The sequence below is a fragment of the Sorex araneus genome, chromosome 5, assembly GCF_027595985.1.
Source record: "Sorex araneus isolate mSorAra2 chromosome 5, mSorAra2.pri, whole genome shotgun sequence".
NCBI lineage: Eukaryota > Metazoa > Chordata > Mammalia > Eulipotyphla > Soricidae > Sorex > Sorex araneus.
In genome coordinates, this window is record NC_073306.1 from 119,528,700 (window position 1) to 119,552,113 (window position 23,414).

The 23,414-nt window shown below is 45.8% G+C and overlaps 1 protein-coding gene across 3 annotated transcripts in view; it reads left to right on the forward strand.

Moving 5' to 3' along the window:
- Positions 1-23,414, forward strand: part of PHF20 (PHD finger protein 20) — a 120,566-nt gene that overhangs the window by 72,668 nt on the left and 24,484 nt on the right. For 2 of the 3 annotated variants that reach the window (XM_055137629.1, XM_055137631.1), the window contains 8 exons: positions 1,787-2,174; positions 4,707-4,820; positions 5,826-6,008; positions 6,524-6,700; positions 14,384-14,668; positions 19,262-19,360; positions 20,096-20,260; positions 21,749-21,927. In XM_055137629.1, coding sequence (XP_054993604.1) covers positions 1,787-2,174; positions 4,707-4,820; positions 5,826-6,008; positions 6,524-6,700; positions 14,384-14,668; positions 19,262-19,360; positions 20,096-20,260; positions 21,749-21,927 — 1,590 coding nt within the window. The remainder of the gene's footprint in view (positions 1-1,786; positions 2,175-4,706; positions 4,821-5,825; positions 6,009-6,523; positions 6,701-14,383; positions 14,669-19,261; positions 19,361-20,095; positions 20,261-21,748; positions 21,928-23,414) is intronic. The other variant, XM_055137630.1, reaches the window with a different exon arrangement.

The window sequence follows — 23,414 nt, forward strand, 5'->3', positions numbered from 1 at the left end:
GTTCCCTACCCAGTTGTGCTTTGGACTTACTCCAGCCTCAGCACTCAAGAATCACTCCTGGTGGGCTCAGGAGATGCCAGGGATCAAATCCAGGTTGGCCACATGCAAGGCAAAGCTCCTGTTACTAATGCTCTGGCCTTTGTCACAGACAAATTTTAAAGTTTTTTTCCTTTCTTTTTTTTTTTTTTAATTTGAACAAGTTTTTTTGTAGAACTACACTGCCCTCCATGTTTTAACTTACATTTCAGGAACATTTATCTTTTTTTAAGCTATAAAATCAATATTTGTTTGCTGTAGAAAAATTGGAAAGTGAAAAACAGTACAAAGAAACTAAAGTGTATAATTCTGTCATTCAGGTACAATTGCTGTGAATGTTTTGGTATATGCTATTTTGTGCTTTGTTAATGTTTTATGCGTGTGTGTGTGCGCACGCGCGCGTGCATGGGTGCATATATATATGTATATATATGCTTTCAGAACTAGAGTAATGTGGTATATTACTATTCTGTAACTTGCTTTTTTTTTTAACAAAACATTTCCCCAGATTCCTTACTACTATACGAGAACAAGGGTTTTAATGGCTTGTCATAGTTACATTAAGCGTATGTAATCCTGCCTTTGCAGTGAGTTCTCTAGTAGTTATTAAGGATATTTGTAAATATTGGTGCACAAGTCTGATTATCCTATTAGCAAATTTCATTTCTAGAAATTCATTCTAGCTTAGAAGTAGAAACTTTTAAGACTTTTGACCCAAATTCTCCTCTTTCTTCTTTGCAATTTATATTTCTGCCAGCAGTTACCATGGAGTGCTTATTTTCTAACATGACAGCTTTCAGAAAATGTTGGCAAATTGAAGTAATACTTCTTTCTAAGCTTTATAGTCCCACCACCAGTGTGAACTGAACTGCCTTCTGCCAGTGTCCCCAAGTTCCCTGCTCCCCATCATTAAGTGTTTAGACACTTATTTCTACTTCTAATAACGATCTGCGTGCCTAGTGTATGCTAGGTGCCAGGGTATGGTAATGGTAATCCCCACTCTACCCTTCAAGACGTAGAAAAGGGATATAGTCACAGGTGAACTTAATTGTAGTTTTTGAAAGTCCAGAGCTTTCTTTCAGAGTCACTTTTATTATGAGTTATAGTAGGACACGAAATATTTTTAGACTGAATTTTAAAGAAAGTTTCATAGGAGAAAAGTAACCACGAAGTCATACTTCCTCCTGACCACCACAAAAATCCCTAGGAACCCAGTGGCTCACTTTTTGGACCAAGAACTGCCTTAACCCTGAAGAGGAAGGCAGAGACCTTGTTACTGGGTTGGACACGCTTAATACCAAAACTGTTTGGCTTCCAGTTGTTATTTTGGGTTCTTCATTGTCAGACATCAGTATCCCCTGGCAAAGCGAGCCAGGCCTCTGACAGGCCCTGAGCTCCTGGAGGAGTCCTGCTTGGGATGAGGAGGACAGGGCGTGAGGCTGTTTCTAAAAGCAGCTTTGTCAGAAAATTGCTTTCTAGAAGTCCCTACGGGTAGATAATTATTTTTCAGTAATTAACTATAGTAAGGAAGAGTGCTCTCTGAAGGAACTGAAAATACCTGTTTTCTTCTATAAACTTGTTTTTTAAACCTCAGCCTGGGAGGATAATTTATTGCTTTCAGTCATGTGACCTGGCATATATCTTCTTTTTATTTCTTTGTCTGTCTTCCTATGTTTTTTTTTTAAGCCACTTGATTTTGTATTTGCAAGTAATCACAAAGTGTGTTTCATCACTATTTTACCCATTTTAGAATATTGTGGGTACTGCTAGGCCTAAAGAAACAGATCCCAAAAATCTTTCATCATCTCCTGATAAACGAGAGAAGTTTAAAGAGCAGAGAAAAGCCACGGTCAATGTGAAGAAGGACAAAGAGGACAAAGCTTTTAAAACAGAAAAGAGAACCAAGCAGCCTGAGAAAGAAGGAAAGTTAATCTGTTCTGAAAAGGGGAAGGTTTCGGAGAAAAGCCTTCCCAAGAACGAGAAAGAAGATAAGGAGAACATTTCAGAAAATGACAGAGAATATTCTGGAGATGCTCAAGTGGATAAAAAACCGGAAAATGACATTGTGAAGAGTCCACAAGAAAACTTGAGGGAGCCAAAAAGAAAACGAGGCAGACCCCCCTCCATAGCTCCTACTGGTGAGTTTCCCAAGTGGGCTCTGCAATGGGCAATGCCAGAGTGGTTTCCTGTTGCCCTTGGTTCTCTCTAAGTCCTGTACTTCATTCCTTCATTTTTTGTGACTGACTGAAACGTCCTGTGACCTGAAAACCAGCTGTGTCTGTGGAGCTAACATTTTAGGGAGGCGTGTATCCACATGGACAGATGGGAAACTGACAAAACTCAGTGACTACTAAAAAATTTAAGATTATGTATTTTGCTTGCATTTGTGGCTCTCATTATATCTCTGTTGGACAGCCCTGTCCTAAATTTATTGGCTTCCTCAACAGGGAGTGCATCAACCTCTGATGCCCTTGGCATCCATGATCAGTAAACAAATTGCCTTCTGAAGTGCATTGAGACTAATTATCAACCATGCAGGGGAAAACTGAGGAAATGACCTCTGTGATCAAACGAGGAGCCCCATTCGAGAGAATCTGGAGGTTTTGAGCCTCTGGACAGTGTACAGTCTTAAATTTGGGGTGAGTGAGTGGCAGGCCTTTTCATGTAAGTGGGCAAAAGGTACTTGTGCAAGAAGAGGTGGAACAAGTAATTAGCGAAATCTTATGTGCACTCATCTGAGTTTAGCAAAGAGTGTGTGTGGGAACTGATTGTTCTGGAACAGATTCCTGTTTAGCTGTTCACGCTATGGTTTATACCCACTGGAAAGTGTGGGCTGGGCTAGTTGCATTTGAATTTGCAGATTGTCCTATGAAGCTATGTGCCTTCACTCAAATATAAAAGGGGGGCAGGGCCATTTCATTTATTACTTTCATTTGATCTGTGTAGGAGTTCATGCCAGATAGGGTCAATTTAGTAAGTAGTAATTTCCCGGGTTGGGGAGATAGTTCACACAGGGTAGCACACAGGCTTTGCCTGCAGGAGGCCCAGGTTTGATCCCAAGTACCACATGGTCTTCTGAGCACTGCCAGGAGCAATCTCTGGGCACTGAGCTGAAAGTAACCCCTGAGCAATGCTGGGTATGAACCTAGGAACAAAAATTGCAAAAGAAAATGAAAAATGTTTACTAACACTTGCCCAAGACATTCCTCCCCATTCAGGATTTCTGGAACTGAGTCTGGAAATGCAATCCAGATAGTTCTTACTGTAAGATGAGTTTGGGAAACACTGGATTTCTGTATAGTCTATCTTGTTAGCATGTGGTATTATAAGTTTAAAAAAAAAAAGGCAAATATCTCATATACTTCAAATTCCCTTTAGAATTTTCTTGAAGTAAATTCACTGACTTAGTGTAGCTTTGTACTCTAAACAAAATGGATTGGAACAGGATCTGAGTAATTTTGGGAGGGTTGTTTGTATTTTTATGTACTTTGGGATGTGTGTGATTTCCATGTTCCCACGAAACAGTGCTGGTGCCTTGGTAAGACTGAACATGAAGCGCCAAGGTGTCTGGCTCTCTCTTCAGCTTTGCCTTAGAGCACAACCCTATCTCCTTTTGGGCTGTTTGACCTGGCTGGTCTGAAACTCTTGGCCTTATTGAGCCTTCTCAGTCCCCTTCCATTCTCCTTTCTCTTCCCCCCGCCCCCCCCCCCCCCCCACTTGCTTGCCTTCCTCCCTCTTCTTCTTTCTCCTCCCATTTTTTTCCTTCTCTCCTCTCATTGTTCTCAGATCTCTTTGTCCTGCCTTCCACCAGGTTTCCAGAATTCTTGTTGCTTTTCTTCTGCCTGCCTTTTGGAGTCTTATCTTTCCTGACTATAGGAAAGTTTCTTAAGTGTAAGGTTTAAAAGTCAATTGTGAGTATACTTTAGTGTATCCAAGGGTTTAGTGTCTGCACTGCTGACTTATATTGAGCTTGACTCGCTAGGAATCAGCAGCCCTGTCTGAATGCTTGACAGCATAGTCTATATTGAAATTCTTCTGGTGGTATAATGATTATTGTTATTGTTTATTATTATTGTAGGCCACACCTGGTGGTGCTTGGTGCCAACAATAAAAGCTGTGGCTTCTGCATGCAAAGCAAGCACTCCAGCCCTTTGAGCCATTTCCTCAGCTCTGAAAATTCTATTTAGTAGGATGTGGATGTTGACATTCTTTTTGGTCCACCAAAACTAGGATGAATGCCAAGCTAACAATTTGGCATGGAGAACATAAAATAGTAACCAAACTGTTAGTCGAGGGCCTGCATATTAAGATAAGCCAAGTTTTGGTGAAATCTGATGACAATGGAAATGACTTTTGTCTTTTTGCCTTCTTCTTTTAAAGTCATGTTAGTCAGTCATGCTGGGGTAGAGTGTTTAAAAAGAAGGATTGAGGAAAGAAGCCTATGGCTAGAGGAGAGGCAAAGCAAAACTAGGTCAGTCCACCAGTTGTCAGCATCTTCCAAAAGGAAGTAATTTCACATTTTTTTTCTTTTTAGCTCAAGGAAGAAGGCTCATTGAAGGGTCTGTTTATCACACAAGGTTGCCTCTGTGTGTGTTTTACTTATGTATAATGAGGATTGGACAGTGAGAAATAACATATTTTCTGTGTGTGTGGTTTTATGTACATTGTAGCTGTGGATTCAAACTCTCAAACTTTGCAACCAATAACATTGGAATTGAGAAGAAGGAAAATATCAAAAGGAAGTGAAGTCCCATTAAAACGTCCTCGACTTGACAAAAATTCATGTGAGTCTCCTGTGTGTGTATGTGTGTGTATATGTGTCTGTGTGTGTGTCTGGAATTTGACATCAGTTGAGTTAACCTCCCTATATCTGTATTGTCCTCTCGTTTTATAGACACTAAAGTTTGTTCTCAGTCACAGACCATAATGCAGATGGATCGAACAAGTTTTGCTAGAAGAAAAAAATTAAATTCAAAACACAAACTGTTTTAATGTTAGGTTCTGGGTTGTCATCTTCTACCGATAAATTATAGTTGGTTTGGATTTGGGTTTGAGTCAAAATTTAATAACTTATAAGGGTTGACTTTTATATGCTAAGTGAACTTTCAAAATACTGTTTATTGGGGGCCGGAGCGATAGCACAGCGGGTAGGGCGTTTGCCTTGCACGCGGCCGACCCGGGTTCGATCCCCGGCATCCCATATGGTCCCCCAAGCACCGCCAGGAGTAGTTCCTGAGTGCAAAGCCAGGAGTAACCCCTGAGCATTGCTGGCTGTGACCCAAAAAGCAAAAAAAAAAAAATACTGTTTATTGGCTTAAGGAAAATACCTTCCTGGTGTCAAAAAGTGTTAGTGTTGGCTTGAAAGCTCTATAAACCTTATTAACTTTGGAAGTGAGTATTTAGACTCTTCTTTAAACCCCAAAATAGTTCTTATTCATTAAGATCAGGACATGACAACTTCCTTATTAATGAGGGGATATAACTTTGGCATATAGTTTCAGGCCATGCTTGAGTAAGAAAAGTTCTGTCTCATCAGAATGTACCTATACTTAAAACTGTAAGCTGGGGCAGGTGGGTGACTGAGAGTAGGATGACTGAGAGAGGGGGACAAAAACAAAACAGCCCCCCCCCCCTGAAAAAATCCTCAACCGTTCCAGTAAAGTAGGAAAGGACATTTCCTTTTATCATTGATTTTAGAGGTCTCTCTATAAAGTCTTTTAAGAGCAAGCAATTCAGAAACTAGTTATTGCTTCTTATTGGTCTTGACTATGCCTCTCAATTGTTTGCAGCCCAGGAAAAGTCAAAAACCTTCCCCGAAAACACTGACAAAGATTTGTCGAGAAGACGGTCCTCCAGGCGGTCCACTAATGGGACCACTGAGCTCTCGGAACCTGACTTAGTTGTATCAGATCTGTCTGGTACTGCTCATACTTTGCAGAACACATCGTCCAGTACCAAGGAATCTGAAGGAGGTGAGTCAGAGGCCCTTCTGAAATTGTCTTTTGAACTTGATGCTTACGTGAGGTGAAAACCCAATTGAAATCTCTGCAACTGCTCAAGACGGCTGGATATCAACCAGGTCATTGAGTAAACGGCAGTGTTTCTTCATATTGTTCTTCAAGAGAACAAGCTTTCTGTGCACATTTGCATTTGGTCTTGTTTATGCACACGCAGTGTTGGCTTGGAGTCGCAGTGTTGGCCTCTCCCCTCTGCCTGCAGGTGCCATCCTGCCCCAGTGCCTAGTCTTCCCCTCCCCTCCTCTAGCAGAGCCTCCCTCCCCACTGTAGCTTCTAACTAGTCTGGTCCCGGGGCTGCTCACAGCCTGTGTGTGTTGGAACCTGTGTATCTTCACAGATGTCACGAGAGGATGGCTTCCTCCAAAAGGTCCCTGACTGTACTAGTGTGTTGTGGGACTTTGGAGGCCTCTGAGTATATAAATGTGTACATACATTTCATAGCTTCTCTCCTTGCTGTTTCTTCCTCCTAGGTCATTTGAAATCTTTGGAAGCTGGCCAGGTCTCACCTGCATTAACGTGCCACTCCGTGGGGGATGGACTGAGGTCTGCAGGCTTGGAATTGAACTGCAAATCAATGGGAGAAAACACTATGAAAACAGAACTGGCTTCTCCCCTTGCTGAATTACAAGAGGTTTCTACCGTGGCAGGTTCATATTTAAAAATAACATAATTGTCTTCCGCTATACACTTTTGCTTATGCTTTCAGTATAATCTTAAAATGGACCTTTATTTTTTATTTTTTAATTTTTTTTTGCTTTTTGGGTCACACCCGGCAATGCACAGGGGTTACCTCCTGGCTTTGCACTCAGGAGTTACTCCTGGCTTGCTCAGGGAACCATATGGGATGCTGGGAATCGAACCCGGGTCGGCCGCGTGCAAGGCAAACGCCCTACCCACTGTGCTAGGATCACACCCAGTGATACACGGGGGTTTCTCCTGGCTCTGCACTCAGGAATTATCCTGGCAGTGCTTGGGGGACCATGTGGGATGCTCGGGATTGAACCCAGGTTGGCCGCGTGCAAGGCAAATGCCCTACCCGCTGTACTATTGCTCCGGCCCTAAAATGGACTTCTTTTAGGCTTTTTTTTTTACCCTTTAAAATAATATTAATATACCTTTTCTGATATTAATAATTCAGGATTCTTGGAGGGATAGAGAAACAGTACCAAAGTATAGGGCACTTGCCTTGCACAACCTGGATTTGATCCCTGGTGCTCTATATAGTCCTTCCAATCACTCCAGGAGTGATCCTTGAGCACAGAGTTAGAAGCAAGTCCTGAGCACTGTCAGAAGTAGCCCAAAAGCTCAGTGGGGGCGGCGTGATATTATAGTAGTTAAGGTGCTTGCATTGCATGGGCTGACCCAGGTTCGATCCCTGGCACACATATTATCCTCCTGTGTCTGCCAGGCCTGCTCCCTGAGTACAGAGCCAAGAGTAAGCCCTCAGCACCACTTGGTGTGGGCCCCCGCCAAGAAAGGCCATTGCACACCCCTCCCTGCCATTTGCTTTTCTTTATTAGTATGACTAGGGATTTATCTTTAGTTTATTGTTTTAAGGAGTTAATCTGTTCAATTGCTCTCTTTGTCACATGTGGGGCCAGAGAGATAGCACAAGGGTTAAAGCTCTTGTCTGGCAAGCAACTGGCCTTGGTTGAATCCCCAGCACCACATATAGGCCCTGAGTACGGCCAATGTGCCTGCCTCCCCCACTACCCCCGTCCCCAATAAAGGTCACATGTCTGCTTTTGATATTTATTATTTTTTCTTTAAATTTTTAATAGCAATTTGATTTCTAGATATTTTTTCTCTCTTTTTTTGTTTTGTTTTGTTTTTGGGCCATACTCAGCAGCTTCTGAGGGTTATGTGTCAGCTCAGTGCTTGGGGGGGGTCCCCGTCATCGGTGCTCAGGAGACCATGCTATGCCAGGGATGTAACTTGGGCCTCCTGCATGTAAGTCATGTACTTTAGTCCTTTGAGCCATCTCCGTGGCCTTCTTCTTTTACAATATGACTATTTAGTTATCACTCAACCCTGTGTTACTTATCTCTTACAGATATGTTGTATTTTCATTTTCTTTCTTTTTTTTTTAGCCCTTTCCCTAAAAGTTAGATTAATTTAAGTTTAAATTAAAATTAAATTAAATTAAACTCAGATACATAAGAGTGTATCTGCACCCTACCTGCTGGAGTAATAGTACAGCAGGTAGGGTACAGATACACTCTTACCTCTGTGCTGTTGGTAAACACACACATTTTCTGTGTGTGTGTGTGTGTGTGTGTGTGAGAGAGAGAGAGAGAGAGAGAGAGAGAGAGAGAGAGAGAGAGAGAGAGAGAGAGTTGTCTTTTGTCTTTTGAGCACTCTCCTTGACCCAAAGCATAGCAGATTTATTGAGAACCTTTTCTCCCCTTCCCTTTCCTTTTTGTTTGTTGTTGTCACTGTTATGGCATAACATGGGTCATACTCATGTAATTATGGTGCTCACACACTTGGCTGTGTGCAGTGGAGACCACACATCTGTGACAACAGGGATCTGAGTGGTGCAGTTGCAGGGATGCACCTGGTGTTGTGGGCAATGCTCGGGATTTGGCAAGGGATGTGCTCTGCCACTGACCTACTTGGTCACTTTTATTTCTAGCCAGAGCCAACAAACAGATGCATTTGATGGCACTTTCATCATCTTGGAGGTCGTACACATGTGTATTCTTGGCCTTTACCCCTCTGGAGATGCTCATGTTTTCCCTTTTTTTTTTAAATTTAGGATAATATTCAAATATTAATCACTTACCTGATTTCAGGCCTCTGGCACCACTGGGAGTGACCCTCACAACATTAAAATAAAAAGTCTTCTGAAGGTGAATGTGATAGTATTTAAATGTTTCCTAAGGTATTAACGGTAAAATCACATCAGTTAGTTCCTTCAGTTTCTTTTTTATTTTTAAATTTTTTTAATTGAATCATTGTGAAAACAGTTGCAAAGCTTTCCAGTTTGTCTCTGTCATACAATGATCAAACATCCATCCCTTCATCAGTACACATTTTCCACCACCGAGCACCCCTGCAAGTAAGCCATCAACAGAAATCCAGGAGTCGTCCCTGAGCACTGCCATGTGTGACCCATGCTCTCACTTCCCTGGGCCCCCGGTAATAAACAGTGGTTTGTACACTCTTAGGAGGATTCAGCGAATGGCCAGGCCTGACAGCATTGCTGCTCAAGGGTTTCAAGTGATCCTGTGGGTAGGATGGTGCCTTTGGAATTCTTTGATAGGATGAGGACCCTTAGGTTGATCTGAAAATGGAAAGGTGCTCCTGGTATTTCTTTTGGAACCAGAGCTGTGTTAAGCACAGGAAGATCCCTGAAGGATTGCTGGGAGAGAGGGCTTGAAAGCTCACCCAGCAGGAATGCATTATGTAAGGAGGCAGGCCGGAGGGCGGTGTCAGGGCGGTGTCGCCAGCAGAAGCAGGGATCTTCAGGAGGCCTGGCTGCTGTGGCTGCTTTGTGATTGCTTGTCTTAAGCCAGAGGCCAGCCTGGGGATTCCTAACCGGGGATAGACTTGCTCTCTAAAACATTAGTGTGAATGGCAGTTGGTGGGCAGCAAGAGAAGGAGCAGGGGCTAGTCGATGCAGCTAGTTCTGAGCAGAGAGGCGCTTAGCTGCGTGGAACGCCTTAGGGGCCACTCTGCCACCTTGTGGGATAAACAGGCAAGTGAGTTTTGGCCTCCTGGCACAGGGATTGGCCTGCTGGCTTGGCAGAGCTGCTTTCTTCCCATCTAGCTCTGCTCTCCAGATAGTTTTTCTGCATGCATGTTTCTGTCCAGCACTTGTTTTAAGAAGTTCATATTTTGAAATGATTTCACGTGCAAAAAGTGCAAGCATAAATAATTCCCAGTTGCTTCTAATCTTCTCCACTTGTTAGTACCTTACCTTGTTTGCTTTATTGTTCTATTTAAAAGACTTGTGAGTTTAATTTTTACTTCTGCCTCCTCCTCTAGTGTTGCTGATGTTGCTGTGATAGGCATTGAGGTGGGGGCCGGCAGGGCAGAATCCAGAGGGGAAGATCTGCCTCCCTGGGGAGGGATGAGGGACAGGGTGGCCTGAGCAGAGGCGTGGACTGTGAGAACCAGAAGCAGTTCCCGGCGGTGGCAGTTGGCTGGGACAGCTGCTGCAGTCTAGCTGTGGGTTCCTGGGACATGAATTGGGAATAATTTTGGATGCCGGACTGGACAGCTGACCTGAATATCACATGGAGGTCATCTGTGAGGCTTTAAGATACAATGCCTATACAGTAAAATGGAACAACATAAACAATGGAGAAGGCAGATCTGTGGTGGGATTCTTGAGCTTCACCAGGCAGCACCTGGGGGCTGCTCCCAGCCCGGCGCATGGGGTAGTGCCAGGGATGGAACCCTGACCTCGTGCATTCAAATCATTCACTCAGCCCTCTGAGCTATTCTTCCTAGCCCAGGATATTTCTTTCTAAGCTAAGCTTCAGGAAATACAGTGTAAAACTTTTTCAAGTATAGGAGATTGTGTCCTTACCATTAAAGGGAAGACATGAAGCCTTGCCCACGAATATGCCAAGTGGGAGAGCTTCTGACCCTCCCATGTGTAGCACAGATGCCACATGCTGCGGCTGATGGCACCACTGCTGTGTTTGTTTCCACGGGTGAGGGGCTGTGGTCACAGCTGCAGCCATGGGTTTGGACAGAGCTCTGTTCTCCTTGAAAACTTTGCCGTGGTGGGTGTCGCTTCTGTGCTGACATGGGTGTGGGCCGCTCCCAGCTCCGTGCGCTCTGTCAGCTGAAAGCACAGTTTTGCTGGCGCTTTCAGTTTTCTGTTGGTGGGCTTCTTGTCTTCCACAGAGTAAATCACAGCAAGCAGCTTGTTCAGTCCCGCCAGCAAGGAGGGTGCCCACTCAGAGGATGGCTTTTACATTCTTTTTGGCTTTTGAGCCACGAAAAGCCAAAGTTGTTGCTGAGGGGCTGTTTTTGGTGCTGTGCTCAGGAGTCCGTCTTGGTGGTGCTGGGATTTCAAACCAATGTTCCTCATGCAAAACAAGCGCCTTAACCTATCTTTCTTCACATTCTCAGACTTCACATTCTCTCTCTCTCTCTCTTTTTTTAATTTATTTTTATTTTTTTATTTTTATTTTTTTATTTTTGGGTCACACCTGGCAATGCACAGGGGTTACTCCTGGCTCTGCACTCAGGAATCACCCCTGACTGTGCTCAGGGGATCATATAGGATGCTGGGAATCAAACCCGGGTCAGCCGCGTGCAAGGCAAACACCCTACCCGCTGTGCTGTTGCTCCAGCACCTGTATACTTTGGCCTATCTTATGACAGGGCCTACCCTCTGGGGGACATAACTATAACTTACTACACACAGCTGCGGGGATCAGAAGGCAGAAATTTTTAGGAGACATCTTAGTCTCCCAAAAGAGGTTGTGGATTCTCATCAGCCCCATCAGAAAAGTAAAGAAGTTTCCATTACTAACAGCAAATTCAAATTCTCTGGACCATTTATTTTTCGATATATACTAATAAATGAAAAAGACTTGAGCAAAGTGTGACTTCAGGAATTTTGAGCTGGAAGCTAAGGGAGAAGAGATGTCTAAACTTTGCCCTGATTCCTCAGAACAAAAATTTCTTCGAGTTAAGAAAATTATAGAGCATTCAGTGATAATAGCAGTAACTACTTGAAAATATCCACTGATATCCAGGCTGCTTTTCTGAAATAAGAATGAATTCATTCTAGCAGTTTCTTCTATCCCAAAGGTAATTTGATGAACTAGAGCATTTATACCAGGTTTCCGTGAGGATTTAGTTTGCATGGGATTTGATTTAATTTGCATACTTCCTGCTCTATTTCTCCTAGTGCTTCCATACTCCTTTTTTTCCGGATGGGGAAGGCGGGGAGCACACATTGGCAATGTTCAGGACTTACTCCTGGCTCTGCGCTCAGGAATTACTCCTCGCAATGCTCAGAGACCATATGGGATGCCAGGGATTGAACCCAGGTTGGCTGCATGCTAGGCAAGCACCTTACCCGCTGTATTGTCGCTCCAGCCCCGTAAGTGCTTCCATCTTGATAGGACCACAGTATCCCAAGAGTAGATGATGTCACTTAGCTATTGATATCTCTGACCTGTGTTCCAAATGGACAATCCTCCCACTGGGCAGTCACCCCTGTGTGTGGAACTTGGGCTTTATGTGGCACAGCAGCCTTTTTGGTGACTGGTGGCTTTACTACTTTCTCTTATTTGGAGGATTGGGGTGCCAGTGGTTGAACCCAGAGCCTCCTACATGCAAAGCATGCTACTCCAAAGCGTCAGCCCAGCCCTCTCAGTTTCTTTTTTTTTTTGTTTTCTTTAGTTTTTGGCTTTTTTGGCCACTTCCCATGATGCTTAGGGATTACTACCCCTGACTCTGCACTCTAGAATTACTCCTGGCGGTGCTTGAGGGACCATATGGGATGCCAGAGATTGAACCCAGATCAGCTACTTGCAAGGCAACTGCCCTGCCTGCTGCATTGTCACGTTCTGCACCCCCCTCCTTGTGCCCTGCCCTCACCCCACCCCACCTTAGTTTCTTTCTTTTGAAAAAATTTTTTTTTACTGACAGACTGTTGTAGCCGGGAAGCAGGGAAGCATTTCTCTCTTTTAGCACTGGATCAAAAGGTATCAGTGGGTTCAGTGCTCTGTATAGATGAAATTGAAGTGGTTTGGACAACTCAACCCAGAGTGTAGAGAAAATGGCAACAGCAGTCTGAAAACTATTTCAAAGGTGGTCCTGTTGGACTTTTCTATCAACAATGAGGATAAATATCCAAGTATCAGTTCATAGTTAAGAATTAGAAAGTTTTCTTGTATTAAAATTAGAACCAGCTCTTGATCCTGGAGAGAGTATACAGGGGTTAAGGTGGTTTGCCTTGCATACCACTGACCTTTGTCCAAATCGCTGGCACTACATATGGTCCAAGCATTGCCAGCAATGGCCCCAACCCACTCTCCCTAAAGAAATACAAACGAAAAGATTAAAACCTGAGCCAGGAATGAACCACTGAATGAACAAAATGGAAAGCATGAGATCTAAACTACAATAACCAGACTTAGGCAGGGGGCAGGGGGTTGGGGAGGAGAGTAAACAGGGACATTGGTGGAGGGAAGTTGACACTGGTGATAAAATAGCAGTGGGAGAATTGTATATCTGAAACTCATCTAAGAGTAACTTTGTAAATCATGGCATATAAATTAAAATAGACAGGACTGGGGACATAGGTCAGAGTGCTGAGTGCTGGAGAATGTGCTTTGCATGTGGGAGGCATGGGGTTGATCCCTAGCATCACATGATTCCTGTCATGGAGCCAAGAGTAACCCTTAAGCACAATGGGAGTGGCCTTAAAACCTCAATAAATACCAAAGGCTCAGTATGGTATTCATTCCCAATGGAAATTAATATGGCTCCATTTAGGGGAAAATTGATTCACTCAAGAAAAGGTAATCTTGTGGGGGGGGGCTGTCTATAAATAAGTCATGACATAGTTTAAGGTGGGTGCCGTCATTGATGGGAGGGCCTTGTGAAGGGGCTGTCAAGAAACTGCAGTGCCTTGGGCTGGAGAGATAGCACAGCGGGTAGGGCGTTTACCTTGCACTTGGCCAACCCGGGTTCGATTCCCAGCATCTCATATGGTCCCCTGAGTCACTGCCAGGAGTAATTCCTGAGTACAGAGCCAGGAGTAACCCCTATGCATTGCTGGGTGAGACACAAAAAGAAAAAAAGAAACTGCAGTGTCTGATATACTTTGCATCCTTACAAGAGCTTTACTTTCTGCCCTGAAGTATGACTATTTATTAGGTCAAAATTTTTTATCCCTTTAAATTTGGTCATCGAATTTTTCAAGATCCCTCACTGTTTAGTTTTTAATAGTTATGCTCTCCTTATGCATCAACTGTTGTAAGACCTTGTAGGTTTCATAGAGAAGTTTCTTTGGAATATCCCCATCTTTTTCCCACTAGTTGATACTAGATACTAGTTGATGTTGAGTCTGTATAGGTTCCAGGGTATTACTAGGGTCCTGGCATATATTTTGGGGATCTTGCCTTATTCTTCTGCCAGGTCTGGAACCCTGAGAATTTGTTACCACTTATTTTTTTTTTTAAGGTGATATTTTCTTTCAAAGGCTGAATCACAGTTGAGTCTCTGTTACTCATTGTCTCCAAACAGTTAAGCGTGGGGGGAGTTGGCACTGTGAAGCCACTCTGTAGTGTCGTTTTAATGCATGTAATGTACAACGTGGATACACACAGGAGATCTTTGTTTTTGCTTTTCAGTAACAAACACTCTTAAGAAAACAGAGGATTTTGTGACATCAAAAACATCAACTGTCGACCTAGACCACAAATTTAGGTGCAAGGTGGTGGATTGTTTAAAATTTTTCCGTAAAGCCAAACTGTTGCATTATCACATGAAATATTTCCACGGAATGGAGAAGTCACCAGAGCCTGAGGAGAACACGGGAAAGAGGCATGTTCAGACCAGAGGCTCTTCATCGTCAGCCTCAGACAAGGCCAGCCAGGAGAACCTGACAAGGAAGCGGGTCTCGGCCAGTTCCCCGAGTAAGTCACTTTGTTCTGTCTTGTATCTCTGTCTTGGGGACCTTTAGTCCTCAGGTTGAAGTGCATGCATTTATGATACAGAAAACAAATGACAAGGTTGATCTGGTCCAGCTGACTCCCAAATGATTGAAAATGACTAATGGTGGGTTACGGGAGTATACGGGAGTATGGGGTACCAGCCTTGCCAAGCACAAGCATCACGGTCAAACCTCAGTGCCGCCAAGCACAGTTGTGACTGCTATTTGAAGTCCCTGGCTTCAGCCAGACCAGGTGTATGTGACCAGTGTGGCTATTGGGTACTACCCCCCGGTAGGTACCATAGCCGGCAAGTGTTATCCCAGGAGAGGATTATGTGTGATCTCCGCAGCTCAGGCCTGGTGAGCAGCAGGATGGATGGGACCCCTGGTCATTGCAGAAGCTCCAGCAAACAGAAGGGTGGGGGAAAGTAAGACAGACTGACAATCATGGTGGAGCTGGGGCTTCCTGGAGAATCAGAAATGCCTAATGCCTTCTTCCCCAGCCTCCTTTGGCCCGAGTTGCTGTGGAAAAGTCACATAGCCTGGGAAAGCCCCATTATTCCCAGTCAGGCTGAGAGAGCTCTTTTGGAAGCTAGCCAGAGAACTCATGGCTTATTTTTTCCGAAAGAAAAAGTGTGTGTGTGTGTGTGTGTGTGTGTATGTATGTATGTACAAAGTATATGTATATACATATATATGTATGAGAAGTATGGGTGTGTATATATTTATAGTGTGTGTACATATATATGTGCATATATATGTGCATAGGGGGACAACAGAGATAGTATAGCAGGTAAAGTGCTTGCCTTGCATGCAGCTCACCCTTTTTTTTCTTCAGGGCTCTGTGCTGGGGGTGGGGTACAGTGCTGGGGGATCATGTGGTGCCAAGGAGGATTGAACCTGCAAAATGTGTCTCAGAACCTGTGGAAGTATCTCTTTATCTCAGAAAAGTGTATATATAATTTTTGGTTTTGGGGCTATACCCGGTAGTGCTCAGGACTTACCTCTGCCTCTGTGCTCAGGGATCACTCTTGGTGGGCTTGAGGGGCAGAGATCAAATCAGGTTCAGCCACTTGCAAGGCAAGTGCCCTACCCACCGTTCTATCGCTCAGACCCTAAACCCCCCCCAATTTTTTTTTCTTTTTGGTCACACCCAGCAATTCACACCCAGCAATGCACTTGGATTACTCCTGGCTCTGCGCTCAGGGATTACTCCTTTTTTGGGGGGGTCACATCTGGCGATGCACAGGGATCACTCCTGGCTCTGCACTCAGGAATTACTCCTCGAGGTGCCCAGGGGACCAATTGGGATGCTGGGAATCGAACCCGGGTCGGCCGCGTGCAAGGCAAACGCCCTACCCACTGTGCTATCGCTCCAGTCCCAGGAATTTCTCCTGGCGGTGCTCGAGGGACTATATGGGATGCTGGGAATCAAACCCGGGTCAGCCGCATGCAAGGCAAATGCCCTACCTGCTATGCTGTTGCTCTAGCCCTGGCCCCGAAAATTCTTAATAAATATTAGCATCTGTCTCAGGCACAGATCTACCTGCCTTCCTTCCTCCTATTCCTCCCACCCTCCCTCTTTCCTTTACACCTTCCCTCCCTTCACTCAGGGTGAAGTGCTCTTCCTGGCTCTGTGCTCAGGGATCACTCCTAGAGGTGCTCAGGAATGGAACCCAAGAAATTGTGCAAGGCAAATGTCTACATATCTGTACTATCTTTCCAGACAGAGATATGAGCTCTAAACTAGGCCAACTTTGGATGAACTGCAAAGCCAATAGACAAATTGTTGCCATTTTGGCATAAATCAGAAACCTATATGAGGGACAGGAGCAATACTATAGCAGTTAGGGTGCTTGCGTTCCATGCAGCAGACATGGATTTGCTCCCTGACATCTCATATGGTCCCCTGAACCTGTCAGTATTGCTGTATGTGTGGGTGTGGGTGTGGGTGGGAGAGAGAGAGACAGACAGAGACAGACACAGAGAGAGAGACAGAGACAGAATCAGAGAGAGGACAGGGAGGCAGGAAGGGAGAGAGAGAGGAGTGGAGAGGAGAAGAAGAGGTAGAAGGAGGGGGGAAGAGGGGAGAGGAAAGGGGAGGGTGTGAGAGAGATTTTTTTAAAGGATTTAAATTTTTTTTTTTTTCTGCCTACCATTTTTTCTTTTTTTAATGTGCAAGATCTGCTGTGGGTGTGCTTGCCAGGCTGGCAGGCATGGAAAATTACAGAATGCTTTAGGGGAAACAAGATGGTCTTTTAAAAATTCTGAGGTACTTGTCAGACCATGGTGCATGGACCCCTTAGCCCTGTCTCCCACAACCGCTTCTGTATGAGCTCAGGTGGAAGGCAGGTTGTTCCTATCATTATTTTGGTTTTGGTCACACCCAGCAGTGCTCAGAGCTTGTTCCTGGCTCTGCTTAGGGGTCATTTCTGGTGAGGCTCAGGGGACTGTGTGTATGTGGGGCCAGGGACTGAACTGGGCTTGGCTGCATGCAAAGCAGGGGGCAGTGGGTTCGTCGAGTCATGAGGAACACGTCCCTGCTGGGCCTCACATCCAGTGGCCACTGACCCCAGGGTGATTCCACAGTTTCCTAGGACCTGTTGGATGACACGACCAGCAGTCACGAAACTCCTGGAAAGCCCCTTTCAGCTTGCGGTGTTCCAGATGGGAAATTGAAATTCTGGTCACTGCACTGCCTTTGCTGCTAACCTGGGGCCAGTAGCCATGTTGCTTCTCAGTCAGAGCCAGCCTTGCAGGGTACTCAGGAAACTCCGTAGCCACAGTTCTCCAGGGGCACCTCCCTGTCACAGGCGTCTCCCCTCACCTCTCTCAGCAGTCTCCTGTTTCCTCAGGGTTTTGCTGGGTATTTGACTAATTGGATCAAAGATTTGGAAGATCAAGGGCTGAAGATGTAGCTCCAGGAGTGGGGCAGATGCCAAATAAACTTGAAACCCTCATTTTTTTCTCCAGTTGGGCATACCTGGTGATGTTCAGGGGTTACTCCTGGCTCTGCTCTCAGAATCACTCCTGGCAGTACTCTGGGGACCATGTGGGATGCTGGGGATAGAACCCAGGCCAGCCGGGTCAGACATGTGCAGGGGAAGCACCCTGTCGCTGTACGATCACTCTGGCTTCCAAACCCCAAGTTTGATTCCTAGCCCCTCATGGCTCCCCACAGCCTTTGTGGCCTCAGATCACCACTGGGTGTCGCTCTTGTGACCCACACCATCTGTATACCCCCAAAGCAAGTATATCTAGGGGTGGCTCCTGAGACCCTGGCACCTGGGAGCAGCGCCCCTGAAATAAAAGATTTGAAAGACAGCCTGTTTAGGAGCTCACCTACTGCTGCTCGCTCCAGAGGAGCTCTGCCTGTTTCACTTTCACTTCCGGTCTCTAAGAAAGCCCTTATCTCTGGGGGTGGCTTTTCACAGGGGGAATGGGCTCAGCTCTGCTGGGGAGATCTTTCAAGCTAAACCTCTGACACCAGGCGGTCTGTGTGAACTTGACATCATGGCTTAAGTGGAAAATGGAAGCTATGGTCGGATTTGTGCTGTTTGGGAATAGTTGTCCTAGTGCTGGGTGCTCTAGTTATGGCAGGTGGAACTTGACTTCTAGCAGGTTACTCCAAGAAATTTCTAGAGCTTCTCCAGAGGTTTGAAAATTGTGTTGGGGGAGGCAGAGAGATAGTTCAGTGGGTCAGGTGCTTGTCTTGCTCATAGCCAACCTGGTTTGATCCTTGGCATCCCCTGAGCACCACCAAGAGTGACTCCTGTGAGCCGGGAGTCAGCCCTGAGCACTGCTGGGTGTGGCTCCCCTAATTTCCTTGCTATTAGTTTAGCAGGAGAAGCTATTGTGGTTCTAGTCCCTAGACCGAATCTTCCTAGCTCCATCTATGTGAATCTTCTTAGCTCCATCTACTCGACTCCTTGGATTTCTAATCTCTCTGCAAATCGAACTTCCTGCTGTAGGACTGGGCTTGACAGACAACAGGCCCTTTTTTCTGTGGGAGAAAAGCACATAAACAAATAGAGCGAAGGGGCTCAGTCGTCCGTCAGCTTGTGGGAACTAGATTCAGATTTTGTCTCGAGAGTGGAAGTAGGGATGATGGGAGAAGATGCTGTTTGAATTTGGCCACGAAGGGCGTGGGCAGAGGCTGTTGGTCCACAAAGCAGGGGCGTGGGAATAAGCCTCAGGGCAAGCATCCTGGGGAGGGCAGCAGATTGTCGTGCATGTTAAAAACAAAAACCAAACAAGGATCAAGCAGATAGTACAGGGATTAGGATGCATGTTTTGCCTGTGTCAGATGCCACTTTGATCCTTATATGGACCCGCAAGCCCCACCAGAATGATTCCTAATTATTCCAGGTTACTGGAGTTCCTGGTTACTCCAGGAACCAGGAGTAAGCCCTCAGCACCTATGGGTATGGCCCCAAACAAAAACAGACAACAAACAAACGAAAGCCCCCTCAAAACCCCAAAAGGAAAAGAAAGAAAAATTTAAAAAAAAATACACATCCCAGTTTTGAAAATAGTGTTAGGATGCCAATAATTAAGACTTTGTTTTTAATTCTAGCTGCAAAGGACAAAGAAAAAAACAAAGAGAAGAAATTCAAAGAATTTGTGAGAGTGAAGCCAAAGAAGAAAAAGAAAAAGAAAAAGAAAACCAAACCTGGTAATTTTCTGAGTTTCCCCTGGATTCCCTTAGCCTGGGGCTGGGGTAGTGGTGGGGGAGCTGCTTTCTCAAAACCCAGCTCTGTCACTGGGCCTGCGTGGGCACTTTCAGGAAGGCCCCACTCACTCATGCTGCACTGGCAGGTTTGCACCCCTCTCGCCTCAAGCTTGCCACCTTGGCTGCCTGGGAGCTTGTCAGGACCCAGTGCGTGGGAAAGCTGTATGGCAGAGGCCTCTGCGCATGCACGACTGTTGGCACACAGCTCTGAGCACGCTTCTGTGTGACTGTGAAGGGGCAGTTTTTGGTTTTAAGGCTCTAGGGGAGAGGTTGGAAACTTTTATCCCTAAATTCATCCATCGTACCAGTCTGCAGTTAAAATGCCCCAGATTTTTGAGCTCTTAGGAATAACAGAGCACTTTAAAAATTTTTTTTAATTGAATATCAGTAAGATAGACCATTACAAAGCTGTTCATAATTGGGTTTCAGTCATACACTGATCCAGCACCCATCCCTCCACCAGTGTACATTTCCCACCACCAATGTCCCGTTTCCCTACCACCATCCCCCAACACCCTACCCCCTACCCCCAGCCTCCCTCTATGGGGGACACTTTTCTTCTTAGGAATAGCAGCGCTCATGGCTGGATGGGATTGATTCTGGAATGCTCTGATAATCAGTGTCTAAGGTTGCAAATATCTTCCTCATCTCTCTCTCTTTTTTTTTTTCCTGCCCCAGATTGTCCCTGTAGTGAGGAGATCAGTGACACCTCCCAGGAACCTTCTCCACCCACGACCTTTGCTGCCACCAGGTGTGCGTCCTCACATAAGCCTGGAACACATATGAGCCCACAGCTCCATGGCTCCGACTCTGGAAACCACAGAGGAAAGGGGAAGGTGTCGGGTAAGGAGACACCCCCTCTCTGGGTCCCTGGGCAGCAAGACTGTGTGAACCAGAACAGAGGTGTGGGTGCTGTAATCTCCCCAGGCCCTTTGCAAGTCAAAGCTGCAGGTTTTGGTGTTTGTATGCTGGGGATAGAAACTAGGGATTAGGACTCAGATATGTGAAGCATGTGCTCTGCTATTGACCTGTGTCTTAAACCTAGTTTGCTATATTTTCCAGTTTTGGTTTGTTTTGGGGGTCATCCCTGGAGGTGCTCAGGGCTTTCTCCTGTGACTCAGGGACCACTTGTGGCAGCACTCAGGGCAGCATTCAGTGCTGGGGATTGGACCTAGGTAGGCTCCTTGCAAGGCAAGTGCCCTACCTGCTGGACTATCTCTCTGATGTCAAATTAGTCTTTTTTTTTTTTTAAATGAGAGTCATCTCCCAGTGGTGATGATTAGGGGGCCATGAGGGTCACTCTGACAGTGCTCAGGCGCTGTGAGGCCCATACTTGGCATTGCTCAGGAGCCAGGCAGTGTCAGGAGTGTAAGCCATGTGCTTCACCCGTTGTATTATCTTTTCAATCCCTGTTTTATATATATATATTTTAGTCTTTTTTTTTTTAATTAAGTGGGGCATTCAGTTAAACAGAGCCATTTTTTTTGCTTTGCTTTTTGGGTCACACCTGGTGATGCACAGGGATTTCTCCTGGCTCTGCACTCAGGAATTATCCCTGGCGGTGCTCAGGGACCATATGGGATGCTGGGAATCGAACCCGGGTAGGCCACGTGCAAGGCAAACGCCCTACCCGCTGTGCTATCGCTCCAGCCCCTAAGACAGAGCCTTTTGCTGCACCATCACTGCCTTTGCAGGCTCTCTGACTTTAGGCTTAGTTGATTGCCTCATAGGTTCAGGAAATACATCTGGGTCATTCGGGAAGAGGCTCTGTGTGGTTCGTGGAGGGGCCTGTAGCTTCTCTGACAACAAGGTGTGGCTGAGAGCTTCTCACTTGTGTTGTAAGGAAGTAGAGGGCCCTGCACTGTCAGGCAGGTTCTGTCAGGTGGTACTCGGTGGCACTCCAGGAGGAGATGGGCCCCATTTCCCCACTCTGTGATGGATCACAGAACCATGGAGCCTTGAGATCTGTTCCACTCTTCACCATCTAGAGTCCAAACATATCTGAGGGGGCAGGAAGATAGTTTAGCCCTTAGAGAGCATGCCTAGCCTGGTTTCGGTCCTGAACCACCTGGGCATGACAGGCGCATCAGTGAAGGCATCCAAGCAATGCTGGCTGTGGCCCAGAGGCCTGGTGGTCTGGATAGTTCCCGCCCCTATAGCGCCGGAGCAGCACCACTTTCTGGGGCCCCCTGCAATGGAACCATCAGCTCAGGTGACTGCAAATTGCTGAGGGGGCCCTGGGCTTCCTGACTATTGGGAGGCCCCCAAATAAACAAGATATTTTTGATGTTGATTTCTAATGGCGACTCCTGTTTCCCCTTTTCCTCTCAGAGGAGGATAATCTGAGCATGTCCTCTTCTGAAAGCTTTCTCTGGAGTGATGAGGACTATGGCCCAGACATCGATGTGACCACCAATCCGGATGAGGAACTGGATGCAGACGAGCGCTACGATTTTGAAGTGGTGCGCTGCATCTGTGAGATCCAGGAGGAAAATGACTTCATGATCCAGGTGGGAGTGGCTTCCAGGACACGGGGCTAGGGAAGGGCCAAGGAGTCCCAGGAGGGGCTTTTTAGGGATTACACTTTGAGGCCAGCAGAAAAGCGAGTCCTGTGAGATGCCCTGAGAGGGGGCCGCTGGCAGCGGCAGATGGAGCTTTGCTTCTACTTCTGCCGCCTCTGAATTGCAGGCTGGTGTGAGCAGCCCGTCGTCAGAACGGGACAGGGCTGAGGGACGGTTGTGTGAGTGGCTCCCACTGTTTGGGGCATGGGGGCCAGCGATAGGCAGGGCCCTTGTTGTAAGTGAGGAGAGGGACACCAAGGCCACAGGTGCCACTTTAATCCCTGGCTCCAAGGCTTCTCATGGAGATCTATTTCCTTTTTCTTTTCTTCTGGTTCTCAGGTCCCACTCTGTGGCACTTGGGTGCTCCTCCCAGCTCTGCTCAGGGGATCATATGGTGCTGGAGATTGAATTTGGGCCTCCTACATACAAAATATTCTCTAAGCTCCTTGAACTATCTTGAGGGAAGTTTTTTCAGAGCCTAAAGAAATTGTTTCTGCTTGCTCTTCACGACTGTGTTCTCCATGGAACACAGCTCACGTGTCTCTTTTTGTCTCTCAGCCTGTGTTTTCCACCCTGGGGAAGCCCACATTCTCTTCTTTTTTTTTTTTTTTGGTTTTTGGTTTTTGGGTCATACCCGGCGATGCACAGGGGTTACTCCTGGCTCTTCATTCAGGAATTACCCCTGGCAGTGCTCATGGACCATATGGGATGCTGGGATTAGAACCCGCGTCGGCCATATGCAAGGCAAACGCCCTACCCGCTGTGCTATTGCTCCAGCCCCCCACATTCTCTCTTGAATCACACTTCCTCTCTCTCTTTCCCTTCACATCATTCTAAGTAAGTTTCATTCAGTAAAAGCTACCTTGACTTGGGACTAGGCTCCATGAACATGTATCTTGTTTGCTTCTCTCGATGTTTAAAGAGACAAGCCGGAGACTTGCTTATATCCACTCTGGAGGAGCATGTGTTCCCTCTCTCTCTGTCTCTCTGTCTCTGTCTCTGTCTCTGTCTCTCTCTCATCTTTCCAAATAAGTTTCTTTTCTGCTTGTTTTTGGTTTTGGGCCACACCTGGCAGTCCTCAGGGCTTACTTCTTGCTCTGTGCTCAGGATTCACTCCTGGCACGGCTCAGGGGACCATATGAGGTATCAGAGATCAAATCTGGCCAGCTGCTGCGGGGTAAACACTCTACCTGCTGTACTATCACCCTTTCTCTTTCTAAATAAGTTTCAATAAAAAGTACCTTGCTTCTCTCTCTCTCTCTCTCTCTCACACACACACACACACATGCTACCTTTTGTGCACTGTCACCACTGTATAGTCCTCACACTTTGTTTTTGCATAATACTAGCATGATTTATTATTTTGATATTCTATAATACCAAAAAAAGTTCATATAATCATTGCATTCCATTTTGTTGTGAAAAATTTTGGCATA